The sequence below is a fragment of the Halichoeres trimaculatus genome, unplaced genomic scaffold, assembly GCF_033239565.1.
Source record: "Halichoeres trimaculatus isolate MK-OKI-2021-1 unplaced genomic scaffold, fHalTri1.1 fHalTri1_scaffold_19, whole genome shotgun sequence".
In the NCBI taxonomy this organism is placed as follows: domain Eukaryota; kingdom Metazoa; phylum Chordata; class Actinopteri; order Labriformes; family Labridae; genus Halichoeres; species Halichoeres trimaculatus.
Window position 1 is genome coordinate 6,259,288 of NW_027437197.1, and position 16,201 is coordinate 6,275,488.

Consider the following 16,201-nt stretch of genomic DNA (forward strand, 5'->3'; position numbering starts at 1 on the left):
TTCTTTTGAACTTGTGGTGGTAGCTCTGAAAGAAAAGCCAAACTGTGATAAAATGTGAAGAAATCAGTTTATTCCAGCTCAACAGTGAATTCATCGCTTTAGGAAACAGTTAAATCTTACTCACCGGGTGAAAGAATACATACATCAGAAATGTTTTTGTTCGAGACAGAAAGAAAGAGACATTCAGACAGTGGTGTTAAATATAAAACAAATAAAACCCTGAAAAAAAAACAACTACAAAGGAACGACAGACAGCAGGGCTGACATTAGATCAGTCGCCTCAGTCGGGAAGGTTTTAGATACCACTTTAAAAGAGTTATTGATTTCCCCAGAGATTCTTAGTCACTTTTTTCTTTAATTAAAAGTTGCACAAAGATAAAAATGGTTCCAAATGTTTGCGGTGAAATTTACAAAAAGACTGAGTTGAAAGATTTTTTCTGTCGGTCCTGCTGAAGGAGAAAAATATCGAAGTGTTCTGCTGTAAACGAAGATGAGTCCTCAGAAAATCTTTACCAGGAGTTAAAACAGTGCAGTGAACACTCTGGATTCACTCGACGAGGACTCCTCCAGTTCATTAAACACAGCTCCTCCATTCATGTGACTAAATAAAACTTGAATATCCTGAAAAAGCTCAGTCTGTTAGAAGAAAGTTTGATCTTCTTTAGACTCATTAGAATAATAATCAAACATTTCTCTGTTTAATCTGTGAGTTCAGCCGACAAATCAGAGAAAACAACTGTCATAAAATATCAAATATTTCTTTTTAAGTCGTTTATCACAAAAATAACTTTTTTTTCTACAATATTCTAATCAATAAATTTTTAAAAATCTTTTTTAATTTGTTTAATTTATAAATTACTTTGAGGAACACTGTGCTTCTTCGAGTTAAATCTTTTTCATTGCTTATTTTGGCTTGAGATTCCTTTGCCAATTGTTTAGGAGCGAAATCGAGGATGTACTGACAAAATAAATGCAAACAGTGACACCTGGTGGTCGTGTAGGATATAACAGAGATGACAGATTCAATTCTAAGAAATAATACTAAGGTCACGGTCACACTGGCCATCCAAACCGTGTCGTGCTTGAGAGCTGGAGAGCACAGCCAGCAGTCACACTACCTATGGCAAGCCCTTTTAACATTTAATAGCTACATTTGACTCTCCGGAGATATCTATAATTCAGTTTTGACTAGTCACAATGACAGAGATATCTGTAACTCAGTTTCCACTAGTCAAAACTGAGTTACAGATATCTGCAATGACTCCCCGAAAGCTGCTCTTCGCCTCATCACGCATCCTATATGTCACTTGCAGATATCTCTAATTCAGTTTTGACTATCCAGAATTACAGTTAAAGATATCTTAAATGTGATTTTGACTGTCAGAAATGTGTTCATGACGCTGGACATGCGAAACTTCCTATTGGATACTGATCCAAATAAACTGGAGGAGAGAAGAGAAAAAAATCATTTTAACAGTTTTCTTAGCAGAGGAAATGGCCATTGCGGTCATGGACAAGATATTTAGAAAATGCCATGAAATAGAACGAATTTATAATCAGGGACTTTGTGGGGAACAAGAGCTATGTTCACTGCAGCAAGCCCCTCCTCCTATACCTGTCATAACTTTTGTCATCATTACAGAACATCAATCAACATCAATTCCCCTAGTCGAAACTCTGTTTCAAGATATCTGTAATTACATTTTGACAAGTCAAAATAAAAATTTGAGATATCTCGAATTTGAGATATCTCTAACCGAAATTAATTTAAAGATATCTGTAACTTGATTATAGATATCTGCAACTAAATTATGGCTATCCATAAATCTAGTTGCAGATATTTACAATTTCATTCTGACTAGGCGTAAGTCCAGTTCAAGATATCTATAACGGCATTTTGACTAGTCAAAATGTAATTAAAGATATCTATAAATGCTATTATACATGTCTTTAATGGAAGGAGGTTGAAGATATCTTGATTTGGAATTGTGACTAGCCAGAATGCAATTGTAGATATCTGCAACTAGATTTATGGATAGTCATAATTTAGTTGCAGATATCCACATCTCACATTGTTGCTATCCATAATTGGATTTAAGATATCTGTAATGAGAAACCCCACACACATGAATAGGGAGAGGGGCGTGATTTGTCCTAGGAAGAATTAAGTTGTGTATAACTGAAAATTACAATTGTGGATAGGAATAATGTCATTGTGGATATCTGAAATGTTCAATTTGACTAGGAAGAATTAAATTGCGGATATCTGTGTTACATATCCAGACTAGCTATTAAATGTTAAAAGGGCTTGCCATACACTACCCCTGTATGAACCAGAGCTTAGCGGGTATCACACGCGCGCATGGCCTGCCTACGTCATCGTGAAGCGTCTGTTTACATGAAGCGCGATCTCATCAGAGTCAGCATAATGAGACACAGAGAGCACTGCTGCAATTTTAGGGACTTTTTGACTTATGGTAAGTCGTTTGGGCCCGACACAGCCCTTCAACACCCCGCTTTGTTTAAAGCGATAGTCGAGATATGCGCTCGCGGTGATCATATGTCATAGATCGCACGCGCTGCCTGCGTGCCTGTGCTCGTGCATGAAGTAAGCCGTGCCGAAGCCCACCTCTCCGAAGCTGCTTAAACACGGCACGGTTTGCCAGCGTGACCGCGTCCTACATGTGCTAACCTAAAATGTGCTGTGAAGTTAATTCTTGTTAGGATTAATATATTTTAAAATTATCATCAACCTTAAACATTATTAAACCGTGCTGCAGACCCAATATGGGTAAATTCATAGCAACAGTTTTTTTTCTTTTTTAATAAATTCACACTCTCGCTCATACAAACATCAAAACAGCCGCCATCTTCAGACAGCTTCACCTGTGAGGAGGAGTTTTAATATTCAACAGATCATAAATACGTGGAGTGAGCCTCAGTGCAGGGCGGGAAAGTCAGAACTGACTGTTCACTAAGCCCCTCCCCCTTTGTACGATCAGTTCAGCTAGCCAATGCTACATCTTGGATCGTACCAACCGTCGTTATCGCTGCAGCTGTAATCGCTCCTCACAGCAGTTTGATTTGACATCACCAAAAAGAGGAGGGGCTTAGCAAATGTTCACTTGCTCAATCAACTATTGACTTTCCAAACAAACCATCATTCAAACAAATGTTTTTCTTAACAAAAAAAATAATCAACTTTCTTTGACGAATTCTAACAAAACGAAATGCGCCGGACCATTTTTTAAAAGAATAATTAAAGTCGAGAAAAAACAAAAAAAATCGGACCTCAAAAACACGTCCCAAAGCTTCCCCAACACACTCAAACAGAAAAAAACAGAATATATCAGGGTAAATATATTACTGCAACACTCTGGTCATCTCAGATCAACACAAATTTGACCACCTTATTTAATAACGAACACCTGAACCAATCAGACGCTTTGATTTTCACTTATTGCTGAAATTTCAAAATACACATTACAACATTGCTGGTAGACTTGTTTTAAAACATTTTAAAGAGAAAAGAGTTTGTTAGCTTAGCTGGCTAGCAAAGCTTTGATTTTATTGCAGATTATAAATAAGTTACTTGTGCTTTAGTGAAATCAATTGACAGATTTCTTTTTGTTTCTTCTCTTTTTTGTAAGTCATATTGGGATTTTGATTGTTTCAGGTGTTTTTCGTTCCAAGCTGGGAAGATTTTTTTTTTAACAGCTAAATGAAGTTAGCTTTGTGGTCTTTTAAAGTTCAATGCTTGACGCACTTTTTTATGACACTGTTACTAAAAAAACGTGCCTGTGAAATGTTCCTCAGATCATCACATGTCCTGGACTTTTAGCATCAAGCGTTTCAATTATTTTGGGTTCAGGAATAAATGTGCAAATTACCCATCAGGCTTTAAAACTCCTTGACGAGTAGCTTGACGTTTTGGGGACAATTTCCCGTCGTGTGTGATGTTTAATCAGGTGGACTTTCTTCTTTTGGCACAAACATAAAACAGCTAATAGAAAATAAACCTCATAAAACTTTACACCTGTACCTTTATCTCCCATTCTACAGTGAATACAGTGAAATCCTCTCATCACGTTACCCTGAATTGTTCTGTACAAGCAGTAGAGGGCGCTCCTCTAGGCGTCAGTGTTTCCGTTCTCCTCTGGCTGCAGCTGCTCCTTCTCTGTGCTGTCATCCTGCGGGGGGCGCACTCGCTTAAAGAAACCAAGCTGAGGAGGAGAAAAGATGGAGAGGGTTTAATCACCGTCATCATCAGCAACAATGAATGAAAAACACGACTCAGGGGGCTACTGAGTGTGTGTGTGTGTGTGTGTGTGTGTGTGTGTGTGTGTGTGTGTGTGTGTGTGTGTGTGTGTGTGTGTGTGTGTCTCACCTTGTACATGATGAAGATAAGCAGAGCCAGCAGCAGCAGACCGGCTAACACAGCTAAAGCCACGACCCAGCCCGGGACAGTGTGAATAGGCTCAGCCACCCACATCACCGCCACACTGGCCTGAAAACACACACTCCATCAACACACTGACACCTGCAACACCTGGCATGGAGCTCTACATGGTAAAACAACTGTGTTTGTGTGTATTTGTGAGTGTGTGTGTGTCTCACAGTGGTGCTGTTGGATGGCAGCTCTGGATTCAGATTTTTATACGGCATCTCGATGACGTTGAACGACGCCGTTGATCGAACCTGATACGAACGATTCTGATTCTCCGTCTGAGGATAAAATTAAACAATTATTATGCTTCTGTTTGTCTTTCTGTGAATTTGTTTTGTGTGTTTGTTTTTTTGTCTGTGTGCGTGTGTTTACCCTGAGGAAGTTGTTGACAGATAGTCGAGAGTAGATGAAGACGATGGCGTTCTTCTTCCTCTCCAGACGACCAACCTGACACTTGAGCCGCAGACATTGAGTGGAAGAGCAGTCCTACATACACACAGCCACACACACATATACTTATAACTCTCGCAGTAGATCAATGCCCCATTTACACAACAAGGTTTCATCTGAAAACGCTAAAACACAGTGAAAAAAACCTGCGTTTATACAGAAACGCTGAGGGACCTAAAACGCTGTAGTAAGCATGCCAGACCTGTAGTCGGCGCTATAACTGTCTTGTCAAGAAGCCAATTTGGTGTGTGAGTGTGTGTGTGTGTGTGTGTGTGTGTGTTTACCAGTGTTGTCACTTCGTTCTGTCCATCTCTTGTTGCCTCCAGGTCTCTCTTGCGAACGTGGTTCCTGTTTCGTCCCTCTGTCTCGTGATCTCTGGAAGTAATGACGCTGGCGTTCTTTGTCAAGGTCAGCGGGTTCTAACACACACACAAATACACAGACACAATAAAAGACATGTTCAAAAATGTTGTTCAAATATCACTGCTGTCCAGAGGTGTCAAGTAACGAAGTAAAAATACTTCGTAAGCTTGCTTAAGTAAATATTTGGGGCATTATTACTTGAGTAATTAATTTTTAGGCGACTTTATACGTCTACTCCTTACATTTTCAGGCAAATATGTGTAATTTCTACTCCACACATTTTAAAAATAGCCTCACTACCCCTGTTTCATTCCAGTCTGTTATCGTTCAGAAAGACACACACCAAAAAAGTAAAAAACCTATCCCAAATTGGCTGAAATCACGCCATCCAGAAAGTGTGAATTTGATTGTGGATGATTGAGATGTAATATATGTAAAACCATTTCAACACCCCGGTTGGTTTGTACACGAAAAAGATCATTTTTAGACATTTTTTTTTTACTTTTTAGAGAGTCAGAAGTTTACATACACTAAGATTACTATGCCTTTTTACAATTTGGGTCTATCTCTCTCATTATTCTGGCATTTAGCAAATAGAAATAATTTTGGTATTCCTAATTGACCGAAAACAGCATAAGTTTAATCTGATTTAATGTTAGATGGTGAGAAAAAAGGTTATGTGCCTTTTTATATAGTGTATGTAAACTTCTGGTTTCAACTGTATATGAACTATATGAACTTAAGGCCCCTGTGGCGCAGCCTGAGCTTTTGACCTTGATGCATTTTTGCCCCTTTAAGTTACTTTTACTTTCATACTTTAAAACCAGTACTTTTACAATTTTACCCAAGTAAAAAGCCTGACTTGATACTTTAACTTCTACAAAAGTCTTTTTAAACCCCAGTATCTAAACTTCTACTTGAGTAGTGATAGTGAATACTTTGACACCTCTGCTGCTGTCGTACAAAGTCAACACGTTATTTCTCTCACCGACACGTTAAGCGGGTTGATCTCTGTGTCCGTGGTGCAGTTAATCGGTCCCTCCGTTTCGAAGCTGGTGATGTAGAGCAGAGAGTCGTTCTTGTAGTGGTACGGCCACTCCACCTCCACAGACGCCTTACTGATGGTACTCGGCCCGCTGTTCAGGAGCTGAAACATCGATTCATGATTGATTATTTATTTCAGGTAAAAAAAGAGCGGGAACATTTTGGGTCTGTGTGATCATCAGAGCTCAGAAACTTCTGCACAAAGATGAAAACACTGAATCAGAAATTTTTGGTTTATGACAAACACAGATAATCAGGTCTGTATGTGGAGTGGATGCAAGTGTTTCTACCTCATAGACGTGAAGAATCTGAGGTCCGATGTCGTCTCCGGTGATAGGAGGATCTTTGGGTTTCCAGTTAGCGATGGGAAGAAGAATCTGACTGGGAGACGATGTCCTGCAAAAAAACACACATTTCAGATTTAATTTTTATAATCTTTGTAAGTCTTAACATCAAAAATAAAATAAGTATGACACTTAAAACAGCTGTATTTATTTATGTTTCTCTCTCTGTTACCCTCTGATGGAGACTTTGGCGAGGACAGCGAGTTGTGTGACACTGGACACTCGAGGACTGGTGTTGTCAAACTGGTTCGAGCTGAAACACAAAATGTATTTAATGTTATAAAAGAATATACTGGACAACATGTTTTTACATAGAAAAAAAACCCTTTCACAAAACAAAGACACATGAAATACTGGGACAAAATCAACAATTAAACAATCAGCAAAACAAAGGTCTCACTAGCAACATTTTTTTTGTTTTGTGTCGTTTTTTAAAATCATTATTTCTTCATGTTGTGTACTAAAAATAAAATAAGGCTCCTACAGTGATGAATAAATCTGTTGTATTGTGTAGCAGGTTTGTTGCTGCAGTTCCAGAAGTGGCCACAGGTTGGTGCTGCTGTCTTAAACATTAAAGTGTGTGTCAGGAGGAGTGTTCGGTTTTAGAAACAGAAACACACAGTTTGTCTGACAGAAAAACAGTTTCAGTTTAAAAATCATCTGGATAATTCCCAGGAGTGTGTTTTACTTAAACATTTAGCTCATATAGCTGCTGGCTACACTTTTTTAAAGAGTAGAAGAAGAAGAGGAGGAAGAATTGTGAGCTGTCAGTGAAACCAGCTGAAACCTGTCATTAACATACCTCTCCTTCTCTCGCTCCTTCACAAACACTTTGACACAGTAAATGGTGTGTGTGTGTGTGTGTGTGTGTGTGAGCTGCTTCCCTCAGTTTTTATCATTTAGATGAGTGTCAGGAGGGTAAGAGCTCTTCTGAATGCTAAAAGCAGAATTTTCAGGAATCAGTTTCGCTTCAGAGACACTTAACTCTCATGTTTGTGTTTATGTTGAGCAGAAACAGCTGATACTGTGAGGACAGCTCTTGTCTTGCTTCATGTAGTGGTTCAAAGTCTGTCAGACTGTACCTGACGATCTGCAGGTCGAACTTCACCGAGGTGTCGTCCTCTGACAGCTGGTGCACACTGAACCTCAGCTCTGCTTTAATCTATCCAATCAGAGAGCAGGTTGAGACAATGTAGGGCATTATCTTTGGAGTTTTTATGGTTTATGTTTTGAGAAGAACTGATCCCTGACCTCAGGTCCAGGCTTCATGGGGTTTCCCAGATCACACACCACCATCTTAGTCTGGTTCTCCTTTTTGTAGGCGCAGGAGAGTCTGCTGTGAGTCTGCAAAAAAATCAAACACACAAAGATTCAACTAGAGACTGGGATGAGATTTTCCACTTTTGTGTGAGAGTTTGTGTTCAGGTGAGCTCACCTGGCTGCGAACCACCCCGGTGAAGTCAGCCTGTGGAGGCGGGTAGACGTGGAGCTCGGCTTCGTACGCTCCCTCTCCTTTATTCTCAGCAGTAACCTCCAGAGTCAGAGCGTTATCATCGCCGATGTAGATCTGATCCCGGTCGCTGCAGAACAACAAAACCAGCACAGAGGGAAGTCAGTTTTTATTTTAATGTGATGAGGCGAATCAAGAAATGACAGGAGTCAGATTTAGTTACAGATTCTGGTGTGAACTCGCCGCAGTGAACCCCAGCGTCTTACCTTTTTACTGACAGCCTCAGGTCGGGTTTGCAGATGTTGTCTTCTCCACAGTCTAACAGGATGTGAGCCTACAGAGGGAAGATGAGAGGAAAACAAGAAAAGGAAGAAAACAAAATCAAAAACAGACGAAAGAAGAGGATGTCTTTGTAAACACACAAACTCTGAGGCGTTACCTGCTTGGTGACGTTGGACGGAGTTGACATGTCGAGGATTGGCAGCAGGCCGGAGGCATCTGCAGCTGCCTGATAGTCCAAAGTGTACTCCATCGTCACAGAGATGGGCGTGATTTTATCCCGAAACTCCCGATCGTCCTGAGGACAGAAACGGACATGAACATATTTTTAGTGTGAGAAGGAACTGTGTGCTGCTGCTGCTGGTAGTGTTTACTCATCCCCAGACTTCATCTGTGTTTTCATATTTCCACAACTTCAGGAAAACTGCACGGAAACAGCTACATTCAATAACACTTGAGCTACAATCAGAGACAGAGGACTTCCTGTGGAAATCACTGAATCAACAGTTTCTTCCTCGATGATTAAACTCTGAAAACCTCTGAAGTTAAACCATAAAACAGATATCTTGAGTAGGAGGAAATCTTTACAGTCTAATGTGTCCCCTCCTCCTCCTCCTCCTCTTCCTCACCCTGAGATAGACAGGCTGCTCCTCGCAAGCCGGTCCCTTCCCGTTATTGACGACCATGTTCTTCGTGTACTGAAAGTTTCGTCCATACAGGAAAAGGACACGTTTGGTCGCCTCCTTCTGCTTCAGACGGTCCAGCATCAGGACCACATTGAAACCTGAGGAGATCGACCAATCAGAGAGCAGACAGGCCAAAACAAGAAGAGATCAACCAATCAGAGAGCTGCACACCAGACTGTGATAGAAGCTGTAAATATACTCACTGAGAGTGGATGGAGCTCTGACGCCGCTGGCTTTCAGACAGTACTTCACCTTAAAACTGAATACACACACAAACACAAACACACGCACAGTCAGATTATTCTTACAGGTAAACCGTTAAAGTGGTCATGTGATCGATCATTGATCAGTTTATTCCTTACCAGGAAACCTTCGTGCTGGTTCCAGGGAGCGTGCAGGTTTTCTCCTCTGGGTTTATGATCTGAGGCGTCATGTCCAACGTGGCGTTCACACTGATCACTGGACGAGCCCTGACACACACACACACACACACACACACAAACACACATTATTAGTTTCTGATACACTTTTCCTCTGATTTTACTTATTCTATGACACTGATTATTTATCTTTGACTAATTTCTAATAATATTATTCAACATTATTAATTTTGTTTTGGTTTTCTGCTTGTTTTACAGAGCAACAGCTTTGACACAATACAACTACATTACCCATGATGCCTTATGGGATAATGCGGACCAGGTTTAGAGGAGCTAATTCCAGATTAAGGAAAGGGTTAACATGTCCAAACAGCAGCTATTAAACAGCAGTGGTCTGATATTAGAGGTGGTCTCCCTCATTAAACTGCACATACACAGCAGGGGGAGTACACACACACAAACACACACACACACACACACACACACACTGTATGATTACCTGTATAAAACGGCTTTGTCTGCTCCAAACACTCCCACCAATAAATCTGCAAAAACAAACACACATCAGCGTTTTCACAGCAGCAAACCTGGTCCCTGCTGGTGTGTGTCAACATATGTGTGTGTGTGTGTGTGTGTGTGTGTGTGTGTGTGTGTGTGTGTGTGTGTGTGTGTGTGTGTGTGTGTGTGTGTGTGTATGTAGGTGAGTGTGTACCTGGATATCCGTTCTGGTCTATGTCAGTGTTTCCTCTCATCGCGTATCCAAAGCTGGCAGGCATGTAGCTGGACGCCCACTTACCCTGCAGGACCTGAGAGAGCAGACATGAATACAGATGAATACACACACACTCACACACTAACATGTGTGTTTGATTTTGTATTTAGTTTCCAGCTTCCTTCCTGTTGACTGTGAGGAAAGCAGGATATTTGTTTTCTGTTGACTTCTGATGAGCAGATTTTCTACAGCTTGTTTGGACCGATGCGTGCTCTCTTAAAAAGTGTTCTCTGTGTTTCATGTGTGTGTGTTTACCTGTGAGGGCGTAGCATCGGGGCCTCTAAGGCGGCCATTATGGATGTAGATCAGACCATGACGGTCTGGACCTCCATAAGGAGCAGAGATGGCCACGTCTGCAGACAGAGCGAAGGAATGACCAGGGTCAGAGACAAGACAATGTAGTTTTTCGTGTGTGTGCGTGAGTGTGTGAGTGTGAGTGTGTGTGTGTGTGTGTGTGTGTTAGTCACCGTTGAATCCATCCATATCCAAGTCACCTAGTGCAGCAATGGCAGAGCCGTATCGAGCGTAAACTTCCGACCCTGTGAGCTGCTGAGGAGGGTGGAATGAAAATCCACCGCGACCCATGTAGACTGACACCTGAGGAGCGCACACACACACACACACACACACACACACACAGTTTTTTTTTTTTTTTTTAAATTCAAGTGTCAGAAACGATTTAATTCCACCGTAGAGTCGAAAGACACAAAAGAGTGAAGACAGACTTATGAAAAGGTCATGTACCATTATCCGAACCACACCACAACCAGAGATCAGTTTCCTCTTTTCACTGTAAACAGTGGCTCTGACGGATTTTTAACAGTTTGTTCAGTTCAGAGGAAGTTCAAATATCAAACATGACGGTTCTAGGTTCTTATCTGCATCTCTGCTTCCTCCAGATGCAGTGACGCAGCAGACAGTGGGCATTTAAACGTCTTTATTTTCCCCAAACACGACTTCATTTAAACTGTTATATTCAAGTTGTAAAAATCTTTTAACATTTCTGGTTTTAATATGTAGTTCCAGTAAAATATGTGTGTGCTTGTTTCCTACCTGTCCCACCTCCCTCAGTTTCCCATCAGACCCTCTGTCCATGAAGAGAGGAGCTCCAATCAAGAGATCCACCCAGCTGCACAGAGGACAAAATGAACACAGAAAAATGCAAGCATATTGTGATTGTCAAGCAACACTTTAGTCCGACTTTAATGTTATACTCCCTTTCAGCAGACTGTCTGCTACAATTTGGTGTTAGTTGCAGGTTTGTACGATAATTTGTTTCCTGACAGTTTTGAAAATTATGATGACACAGTACATATTTCATATTCCAGATCTTAGTGTCAAGAATATTGCCAGGATCTGGATCGTACTTTTATATCTGTCAGAAATTATGGTGACCTTGTCTTGTATTGTTTTGCAAAGCAACCAAACCAATTATGGTGGAGTTATATACACATAAGGTGAAAACGGTCTTATCTCACAATGATAAAGAATCCTTTTAGAAAGTCCTGGATCTAGACGGGGATCTGGATCACCTGCTTGTTATGTTGTTCACAGACAAACAGACAAACTCTCCCAGAAACATAACCTCTTCGGTGGAGGTAAAAATGGAAGGTAACACTTTACTTCAGAGGTCTGCAAATTTCATCTCACTTAAGTAACAATTAGACAAAGTTTTTTCTCATTTCTTTGAAATTACCCCCAAAATTTCATGAGAATTTGGTGAAAATGTCCAGATTCTGTTTTGCAGTGCACCTGTACTCGCAGTGTCTATCACAATCAGGTAAGGCCAATTAACAACCCCACTCTGGGTGAATATCACATCTGAAGCCTTCAGTTGTATCATGTAAAACATTATAGGCCTAATCATAAAGGTTTATCATTTTGCATGTGATCTCAGTTGAACATATAAACAAACTGGGTACTGAAGAACTTGGTGAAATTAATTAACAAATAGCTAACTATCAACTTCTTATTGGGAAATTGAATCATTCACTGAACATTTCAAAGGTAATTATCAGAGGAAACAATGAACCTAACGTCTGTGTTCAAGAACTAAGCAGCTATTTATCACCTGCTTCTCTGGAAATAGCAGAAACTTTGGGATACATCTAAAAAACATTTTGTGGTGGGTTGTGATTTAATTAAAAAAAAAATTGTTTGCTAATCGTCACCTTTTTGAATTCTAATTTCAAAGAAATAAGATAAATTTGTCCAATTATTACTCAAGTGTGATGAAATTTGCAGACCTTTAAAGTACAGACCAAATGGAAAAATACAGAAAAAAAAACATTAAAAAAAGTCCAGTTTAAAAAACTATCAATAAAAAAATTCAGAAAAAGATAAACTTAAGATAAAAAACTAAGAAAAGGATTAAAAGTGTTTAAAAGAAATAAACAAGCAAGTATTACGCAAACACAATAAAAGATCACAGAAACAGAGATGCTATGATTACTAGATGATTGAAACATAACTTTTTACTCCACTAACTTTTTCATGTTTTATTCTTTTGACCCTAAGTGCGTAGTTTAGCAGAAACAAACCTCCCTGAACATAGATTGATAAAGAAACTGGCTTCAAAGCTCTGACAGACGGTTCATTGAGTCTCAAACTCCACATGAAGCTCAGCTCTTAGCTCCTGCAGAGCCAAACCCTCTGTTTCATCATAAACAAACATTTTCAATCATACCTCCTCTGATCTTCAAGGACTCAAGGTTTTTATTGAAAATTTGAACATGGCCCAACAGTCCACAGTCCTTTCTCAGAGTCGACGATTTAGGAAAAAGCTTCAAACATGTTCCCTGTGTTTCTGCCTCATTAACACGTGTTAGTTATTTGTTTACATCAGCTTCAGCTTTTCTTCTTCTCCTGTTTTTAATTTAGCAGCTCAAAGTTTTATGACACATCACAGTCAGCAGCTGTTAACAAACTGCAGCTGCAGGAAAATGTGTGTTACAGATTTATGGTGTTACAGCAGTTAGAGAGGACAAATAGATGTTCTCATGATGCATCACAAACCCGAAGCCTCAGCTCTTCATAAAACACGACGACTTTACTTGTTTCAAACTATAAAACTCAGTCAGCCAGGTTACATGTAGTCATGTGAAAAGCTGCACTGACAGAGGAAACTGACCGAGAGCAGCAAACACTCACCCGTCGTTGTTCAGATCAGCAGCAGCCACTGAATGACCGAAGTACGCCGCCATCTGCAGTGAAAACAAGACAGGATCTCATCTAAAGGGGCCACAAGTTTAAAAGTTTTCTGATCTCTAATCTGACCTGAACAGAGTCAGTAAAGGAGCTTCAAAGAGACGGAGAGGAAACAAGGAGCAGTTCAAAGAGAGGTTTGAGGGTTCACAGGGAGAGTAACGAGGACTGACAGGGGGTGAGGAAGAGCTCTGTCATTAAAACTGCTTCCTCTCCTTCCTGTCTCTCAAACTCTCAATCTTTCCTCGTCTTGGTCCATCCACTGATCAGTTAAAGCACGTGTTGACACCATGCTAAGGAGGTCAGAGGTCGGCTGAGGAGCAGCTCACCTGTGTTCCTGTGAAGTTCACCATAGACTCCATGTTGAGGCCGTTAAAGATGTTCACCTGAAACATCAGAAATTCAGCAAGATCAGGGAAAGGCGCGCACCTTGCAGAGTAAAAAATAACACAAATCTGTAAGGTGTGTGTAACATCTTTGACACGTACGTAACCGAGTGCTTTGTCTCCACGAGGGACCCCGGTAACGTAATCTGTGGAAAAGAGGACAGAGGAGATGGGAAGAGAGCACAAATACACAAAATACATATACTTTAGCATCATTTGTCTCTTAAACAGAATAAAAAATGACCTAAAATATGAACTTTCATCTTTTCTTACCTTCTTTTCCATCACTGTTAAAATCCCCAACTGTCACAGAATATCCTAAAAAACACAAGCAAGGATTTAATAAAAGACAAAACATCTGATTACTGTTATTTTTGAGACTAAGAGCTTTAGTAGAGCAGTTTGTTCACTGGTGGAGACATGATAGCATCATGCAGTTGCTGCAGATTTGTTGACTGAACATCCATGATGAGAATCTCCCGTTCCACCACATCCCAAAGGTGCTCTATTGGATTGAGATCTGGGGACTGTGGAGGACATTTGAGTACAGGGAACTCATTGTCATGTTGAAGAAACCAGTCTGAGATGATTCCAGCTTTAAGACATGGAGCGTTATCCTGCTGGAAGTAGCCATCAGAAGATGGGTACACTGTGCTCATAAAGGGATGGACATGGTCAGCAACAATACTCAGGTAGGCTGTGGACTTTAAACCATGCTCAGTTGGTACTAAGGGGCCCAAAGTGAGCCAAGAAAATATCCCCCACACCATTACACCAGCAGCAGCAGCCTGAACCGTTGATACAAGGCAGGATGGATCCATGCTTTCATGTTGTTGAGGCCAAATTCTGACCCTACCATCTGAATGTGGAGCAGAAATCCAGACTCATCAGACCAGGCAACGTTTCTCCAATCTTCTATTGTCCAGTTTTGGTGTTGCTGTGTGAATTGTAGCCTCAGTTTCCTGTTCTTAGCTGACAGGAGGGTCACCCGGTGTGGTCTTCTGCTGCTGTAGCCCATCTGCCTCAAGGTTGGACGTGTTGTGTGTTCAGAGATGATCTTCTGCAGACCTCGGTTGTAACCAGTGGTTATTTGAGTTACTGTTGCCTTTTTATCAGCTCCAACCAGTCTGTCCATTCTCCTCTGACCTCTGGCATCAACAAGGCATTTTGTCCCACAGAACTGCTGCTCACTGGATATTTTCTCTTTTTGGGACCATTCTCTGTAAACCCTAGAGATGGTTGTGGGTTAAAATCCCAGTAGATCAGCAGTTTCTGAAATACTCAGACCAACAACCATGCAAAGATGCTCGGTTTAAACTGCAGCAGATCGTCTTGACCATGTCTACATGCCGAGCAGTTGGACAGGTGTGCCTAATAAAGAGGCCAGCACGTGTATATTCATGTTTAATGATTCAGCAGCCGATCTGTGTGTACAGTTTTCATCTCAGCTGTGTGTTCATGTCTCAAACTCTCTCGACTCTGCTGTTTGACCTCTTTCTGCGCCTGCAGCTGATCCGAGTCTGAGATTCAAATCGATGTCGTCAGCTGAGAAACACGCTCTCATGAAATCAGGAGAACACACAGGGCAGCACATGGTCCGAGTCTGTCTGCGACATAATTAAACAAATGTGTGTGTTTTTTTTATGTGTGTGAGTGTGTGTGTGAGTAGTTACCTAAGTAACTGTCGTCATACTGAGCGGCGGCAGTATCTGTAGCAAGGGTGTTTCCGTAAGGGGTGACAAATTTGTTGTCAAAGCGGGCGAAAATCTCAGAAACGTCGTCGGAAATCAGCTGACCTGGAGAGAGGACATCAGAGAACGTTAAAGAAAAGCAAATAAAGAAGAGAGGACGACAAAGAGAGGAGATCAGGAGAACAGAAAGGACAAGAAATCAGACACTGAGAGAAACATGAAGACATCAGGGAACGATCAGGAGAACACAAAACAGAGAGAAAGAGCATGTAAGGATGAGAAAACAAAGAACAGTGAGTAAAAAACGATGAGAACAGAAAAGTGAGGAGCAGAGGGGGAAGTTCTGATTCAACACGAGTCTGTTTACGGGCTGGTTTGAGAAAAACACTCAGAGTCTGTAATTAGACAGAGCCACAGAGACACAGCGTTAACACGACACTAATCACAACCAGAGAGAGGGAGAGAGTGTGTGTGTGTGTTTGTGTGTGTTCACTCAACAGGAAACAATAATTAGGTTAACACACCCCAGGAAGAGAGAAGGAGAAGGAGAAGGAGAAAGAGAGGAAATGTGTGTAACTGACTCAGCGTTCTGGGTAAACTCTGTGTTACACCCTAATGACAGACGGCCAGACAAACACACACTCACACACTCACACACACTTGCACACACCCTGTCTAGAGCCTCACCTTCCTGGACTTTACCTG

General features: G+C 41.0%; 1 protein-coding gene across 1 annotated transcript in view; it reads right to left on the bottom strand.

Moving 5' to 3' along the window:
• Nucleotides 1-48: 48 nt before the first annotated feature.
• Nucleotides 49-16,201, bottom strand: part of itgav (integrin, alpha V) — a 30,219-nt gene continuing 14,066 nt past the window's right edge. Inside the window, exons 7-32 of the mRNA XM_074694488.1 lie at nucleotides 15,479-15,601; nucleotides 14,079-14,123; nucleotides 13,908-13,951; nucleotides 13,749-13,805; nucleotides 13,366-13,418; nucleotides 11,269-11,344; nucleotides 10,683-10,812; nucleotides 10,471-10,568; nucleotides 10,156-10,249; nucleotides 9,943-9,988; nucleotides 9,426-9,533; nucleotides 9,267-9,322; nucleotides 9,007-9,161; nucleotides 8,538-8,675; nucleotides 8,365-8,432; nucleotides 8,084-8,228; nucleotides 7,900-7,992; nucleotides 7,731-7,810; nucleotides 6,821-6,901; nucleotides 6,595-6,700; nucleotides 6,249-6,407; nucleotides 5,182-5,316; nucleotides 4,820-4,933; nucleotides 4,618-4,725; nucleotides 4,388-4,507; nucleotides 49-4,223 (exon numbers count right to left, since the gene is read on the bottom strand). Coding sequence (XP_074550589.1) covers nucleotides 4,131-4,223; nucleotides 4,388-4,507; nucleotides 4,618-4,725; nucleotides 4,820-4,933; nucleotides 5,182-5,316; nucleotides 6,249-6,407; nucleotides 6,595-6,700; nucleotides 6,821-6,901; nucleotides 7,731-7,810; nucleotides 7,900-7,992; nucleotides 8,084-8,228; nucleotides 8,365-8,432; nucleotides 8,538-8,675; nucleotides 9,007-9,161; nucleotides 9,267-9,322; nucleotides 9,426-9,533; nucleotides 9,943-9,988; nucleotides 10,156-10,249; nucleotides 10,471-10,568; nucleotides 10,683-10,812; nucleotides 11,269-11,344; nucleotides 13,366-13,418; nucleotides 13,749-13,805; nucleotides 13,908-13,951; nucleotides 14,079-14,123; nucleotides 15,479-15,601 — 2,525 coding nt within the window. The 3' untranslated portion in view covers nucleotides 49-4,130. The remainder of the gene's footprint in view (nucleotides 4,224-4,387; nucleotides 4,508-4,617; nucleotides 4,726-4,819; nucleotides 4,934-5,181; nucleotides 5,317-6,248; nucleotides 6,408-6,594; nucleotides 6,701-6,820; nucleotides 6,902-7,730; nucleotides 7,811-7,899; nucleotides 7,993-8,083; nucleotides 8,229-8,364; nucleotides 8,433-8,537; nucleotides 8,676-9,006; nucleotides 9,162-9,266; nucleotides 9,323-9,425; nucleotides 9,534-9,942; nucleotides 9,989-10,155; nucleotides 10,250-10,470; nucleotides 10,569-10,682; nucleotides 10,813-11,268; nucleotides 11,345-13,365; nucleotides 13,419-13,748; nucleotides 13,806-13,907; nucleotides 13,952-14,078; nucleotides 14,124-15,478; nucleotides 15,602-16,201) is intronic.